Below are 5,499 nucleotides of genomic sequence, written 5' to 3' on the forward strand. Positions count from 1 at the left end.
ACTCATCTATCCCCGTTTTCTAGAGAGAGACTCAAAATATGCACCACCCCAAGAAGTTGACTAATCTGGTCCTTTTCCCAATCGAAAAGTTCCCTTCTCCAAGTAAATTTCACATTCACAATAGAAAAGTTTAGCATCTTTGGTTTCTGACAGTGAGAAAACCTTGGGAATCTACTTTTCGAAGTGTCTGAGCCCAACCAATTATCATCACAGAAAAAAAAAATTTCCCATTACCGACAACCCACCTTAAGCGGTCTTCGAAAGACCTTCCCCAAATCTCCAGCTTCCAAGCCTCCTTTAGATCTCTCCGTTAAAGAGAATCAGAGTTACATAACCTTTGCTCTTTTAAACTTCTCCAACCACCATATTTTGACTCTAGAATTTCCTTCCAAAGTCCTCCCTTAATTTGATACTCGTCACATACAATGACAAAAATATAAACCCTTTAAATCATTTCAAGGCGTTGAACAAAATAATCAATACAAACATGCATAATACATTAAAAATATATTTCAAAATCATACAAAGTGAAACATATTTTTTGAATGCAAACAAAATTTAAAAAATTATCAAAGCAAAAAAATTGAGAGCATAAAAGAAACTATTAGGATGAATTTAATCCATTGGGACTCTGATAATGGCAACATAAATCAAATCAGAGCACTTTGGAGGAATTGTAATTAACAGAGTTTTTGAAGAGCGACACAAACAATTGGGAAACAATAAGTAATGACAAACTACAATGAACACCCATGATGACATCGACATGAATCATCGCAAGACCAAATAGGGAGAGAGATGAGAGAAGAGGAAAAATAAAATGCAAAGGAAAAATGTTCGTTGCAACAACAATATGAGCAGTATAAAGACCGTACGATGATAATTACTTTTTTGAATTATCATTGTATGTATCCTATGGCGATGGTTCCTTTAAGAATCATTATTATAAAGTGCATACAACGCTGATTAAGAAAATAAACATCATCATATCATATGGTACATATGACAATGGTTAAAAAGTAATTGTTCTTGTATGTTTAAGATTAATTATAAGAGTATCACTATCGCATCTCTTATGATGATCTTTTTATAATCGTTGTTGTATTGTGTTATTAAATAATGTTTTTGTAAGCAAGATGTTTTGATAGTTCTTTATATAAGGATATTAATCATAGAGGTGTCGTGAAAAATATATTTGTACTATATTATGAATGTTTCCCTTGAAAATATTTTTTAAACTTTTCTCCTGTTAAATTCTCCATAAATCTTATTGGATACAATGACTTCATCTAAAATGATTTCAATAAAGTTGGTTAATCTCAAGAAGCAAATGGAGAAATAACTTAAAGGAACAATTTATCTAATTAAGTAGGGTGCACCAATGTTATTGATAAAAAGGAAGAATAGAAGATTTCATTTTATATTAATATAGGCACATTAATAAATTAATCACTAAGAATAAGTATTTTTTTTATCACAATGAAAGATTTGACAAATGACTTGCACAAAACATTGGTATTCTTATTTGATAAAGTGATGGTATAATTAAATTTTAAATTTTGGTAAAAGTTAAAGATACTTAAAAGATAACCGACAAACCAAATTTTGAAATGTGATAATGTCATTGACGTTAAGATTATTACAACCTTTTTTTTAAGGATTGTATAAATATTTCGTCAATTTTTATACAAGTTGTTATTATTTTCACACCGTATTTTTATAATCACAGAAAATGTGAGAAGTATCTTGAAGACATATTTAGATGTCTTGAGATAAAAAGCAGTTTTAAATCAAATTATTTAAATAATAATTTTGAATGAGATAAATTAAACTTTTGGGCATGTAATATTAGGGATGGCAAAGCGGGTCAGCCCGCCCCGCATTGGCCCGCCCCGCGCTTGGTCCGCAAAAATGCGGGACGGGTTGGCCCGCCCCGCAAAGTTATTGCGGGCTAGAATTTCCGACCTGCCCCGCATAAGAGCTGGCCCGCAGATTTGTGGGTCAGTCCGCGTTCTTTTTTTTAAAATTAAATATTTATTTTTTTACATTTTGTTATTAAAAAATTGTCAAATTAAACCTATATATTTGTTATTATCAAACCTAATTTTTTTTCCTTTCTTTTCAAATATAGTCAAACATCAAAACATTAAGATAAATATCAAATATCACTATTCTTCCACTTCCAAAACATTAAAAATACCTAATTCCAAAACATTAAACATAAACATTAATTCAAAAACATTAAACATAAACATTATTGACATTCTTCCATTTCAATAATTATAATCTTCCCCGTCATCTGCATATATTAAAACAATGACAATTAATTAATTAATTAATTTTTCATAAAAATAATACAATAAAAATAAGATAACTTTGGGCTCAATTGATGGTTTGGTCATGGGTAACTTCTAAAATACCTTCTGCTTACTTCTCCTTCTCTAACTGGCATGACCCAGTTTAGGTTGCCCTGCTGCTACTAAGTGTCAATATTTTTTTTCTTGCGGGTTTGCGAGCCAGCCCGCCCCGCCTCGCAACTGGCCCGCGCAGGTTGCGGGCTAATGCGGGTTAGCGGGTTGAAAAGGTCATCCCGCCCCGCGTTTTTTACCTGCGGGCCGCGGGCCGGCCAGGGCCGCCCCGCTTTGCCATCCCTACGTAATATTATAGGAGATTGTAGTGAAGTCCTCTAAAATAAAGATTGTAAGATTGTATACAATGGAAGTATGGCAAGAATGTATCAATAATCAAAAGTTTTAAAAGTCTAACTAATTATTAGTGGAAATTCAATAAAGAATAAGAATGTGTCACTAATCAAAAGTTTTAAAAATCTAACTAATTATTAGTGGAAATTCAATAAATAATTTTTGAGAATAATTATTCCTTTCCATATGTTTCTGCCTTACCAAGTAAAACTAGTTTTTTTTTTTCTAAATCAAATAACTAAATTTATGTCTTTATTCATAAATTAATTTTAACCATTATTAAGTATACATCTCCACAAGTTATCAACTAAACCATACAATTTTGATGATCCTAAATTATTAATTTGTTCTTTTACACTTTTTTTATTATTAGTTTTAGTACAAATAAACTTATCATAATAAATCTTTACATTCATATTTAGTTATATTATACATATAAATTAATTAGAGTCTACAACGATAAATCTATATTTTTAAAAGAGACTATTTAATGTTATTTTAGAATGATTCACTTTAAATCAGAAAAAAAAAACACTTTTGATAATCATTACAATTAGAAGTAGTTAAATTAAAATACAACTCACATTTTCATAATCCTTATAACATGGTACATAATCTAAGAAATTCCAATATATTCCAAACAAATATATTGTATAAACTCAAACTGAAAATTTATTTTTCTCAAGATCATCATGACACATGAATTAGAATGGGTACACTAGCACTGACTCAATTCGGCTCTTTAATGTATTGTTTTGTCGTCCAAATCCATCTCCATAGTGGTATATGTAATGACTACTCCTTGCAAAGTTAATGGCAACATGAACAAAAGATTTAGGAAATATAGAATCCATAATTAAGTATTTGTTCAAGTTTTTCCATTCTTTATCAATCAAAGTTTTGAAGTATTCACGGGCTTTTTCTTCTGGAAGACTAGTTTCGTGCATATAGCTGACAATTGAATTTGAGGTTTCACCCCTCTCTATCTCGTCCTGTCCAGAATAACATGTTAGACATGATATTTCATCCATATAAGTTAACTAATAAGCTTACCAAACAAAGTTAGAATTACCGTTGATGTTGCCAAATCATCGACAAGTCTTATAATGGTGAATGAAGAGCTCAACAAGTCGTGGAGATTAGTTATAGAATGAAGCACTTGTTCTGTGATATCTTTGCTGATCAAGAAGTAGGAATGAGTAAGAACAACCACTCCCGTGATTGAGATCCTTGCATTTTGTAGGAACTCGTTGAATGGTGGAATAATTTTGTTGTAAAACCATTTTACTTCTTGGAGGTATGCCTTGCACAAATCCGACCACTATGGAGTAATCAAACAAACAATTTAGTTTTAGTGACACTGAATATATTTACGACATAAAGAACTAGTTGTGTTGTATTACGTACTGATTTTGTGAGGTAAGGAAGACATTTTATGCCTCGTTCTTTAAAGATGTCATAAGCCATCCCATTTACAGTGTTATAGATGGCTAAGAAGCACAATACCAAGTTGTCTGGAAGAGTGTTTATGGAATTCACGTTCCATCTTGTGTACATGCACATGTATAATAATATATGCTTAAATTAGACATTTTTTTAAAAAAATTATAGAACAAAGTAAAATAAACTCCATCTCATATTAGTTGAACAAACCTTTCAATAGCATCTGTGAAGAGCTCCAATTCATCTATAGTACCATAGATGTCATATACATCATCGAGAATTGTGAGTAATTGGCCCACCTTAGTGAGTTCTTTCTGACAGATAGCAAATTGAGGTTCAGAAATAATTGCCAGCGACCAAATATATAATTCTACTAATCTGTCTCGGGCAAATTTTAATTTACTTGAGAGGCCAATGTCAACCCACCACCTAAGTAACAACACATTAAAAGACATAAATATAATGAAAACAATAATTACATATGAGAAATAAAGTGAACATTCGATCTCACATTATTTTATTTAAATTCTTCCTAATTTTTTTGTTTTTTCTTCAAAGAAATATCTCTTTAATATTTAACATTAATTATTAAAAGAATTATATTTGGATAATTATTATGAATTTTAATGTTATTTTTTAATGAAAATAAAAATTTGCTTCAATAATATACAAAAACAAAAAATACATTAAATTTTAATATAAAGTTAGCAGGATAAAACTCCAATTCTAAAAATACCAAAAGAAATACGTAAATTTTCTTATGTTTTTCTCTTTATACCTGGATAGTTCTTTTAATTTGTTTTGGCATGATGCCTGCTCCATGTTGAAATCCAGTTTTGCAAGCTCTAACAGTAACAAATTATGCGGTTCTAACTTATCATATGTGTTAACGTATTGTCTTGCCACTAGTCTGCAACAACTTCTGTGATAGGGAAGCCCTTCCAATAAATGTCTAACTTTTCCCACCATTTTCGCTTCCATTAATCCTTCTTTCACTAAATTCATCAGATGTGTTTTTGTAAAGTCATTTGCCTCCCAAACACTTTCTCCTTCCAAGCTCAAGTATGAGGCTTCGTACAAACTTAACATTCCTTTTACATCGTTGCTAATTTCAGCCTTGAATTTTCCTTCTTCATCTTTGAAACTCCTAAAAATATCTGCATGCACCTCAAAATAATTAAAAATATCTCATACTATGCCGTAATACCAAGGTAAAAGTATAATTTTTTTTTATTTAAAAGTATTTATAATATATGAAAAAATAAAAAAATAAAAAAAATAAAAAAACAACTTGGTATATGTTTGTTGTCTAGATTTTGTTAAATTTTTTCTCATAATTGATTATAACAATTAA

General features: G+C 30.3%; 1 protein-coding gene across 1 annotated transcript; it reads right to left on the reverse strand.

Moving 5' to 3' along the window:
- Positions 1–3,406: 3,406 nt before the first annotated feature.
- Positions 3,407–5,114, reverse strand: LOC137834411 (isoprene synthase, chloroplastic-like). Its single transcript, XM_068642467.1, has 5 exons — positions 4,924–5,114; positions 4,356–4,574; positions 4,110–4,248; positions 3,775–4,023; positions 3,407–3,694 (listed from the first exon to the last, which is right to left on the reverse strand). The coding sequence occupies exons 1-5, from the start codon at positions 5,112–5,114 to the stop codon at positions 3,407–3,409; spliced, it is 1,086 nt and encodes a 361-aa protein (XP_068498568.1).
- Between the last annotated feature and the right edge of the window lie 385 nt (positions 5,115–5,499).

This window comes from Phaseolus vulgaris, chromosome 5, assembly GCF_000499845.2.
Source record: "Phaseolus vulgaris cultivar G19833 chromosome 5, P. vulgaris v2.0, whole genome shotgun sequence".
In the NCBI taxonomy this organism is placed as follows: domain Eukaryota; kingdom Viridiplantae; phylum Streptophyta; class Magnoliopsida; order Fabales; family Fabaceae; genus Phaseolus; species Phaseolus vulgaris.

Excerpts from the sequence above, each read along its gene's own strand:
- LOC137834411 (XM_068642467.1), bottom strand. The coding sequence starts at position 5,114 with ATGGTGGGAAAAGTTAGACATTTATTGGAAGGGCTTCCCTATCACAGA. Across the intron at positions 4,249-4,355 it reads TTCACAGATGCTATTGAAAG|ATGGAACGTGAATTCCATAA; the intron begins GTTTGTTCAACT and ends CATGTACACAAG. Across the intron at positions 4,024-4,109 it reads TTCCTTACCTCACAAAATCA|TGGTCGGATTTGTGCAAGGC; the intron begins GTACGTAATACA and ends ATTACTCCATAG.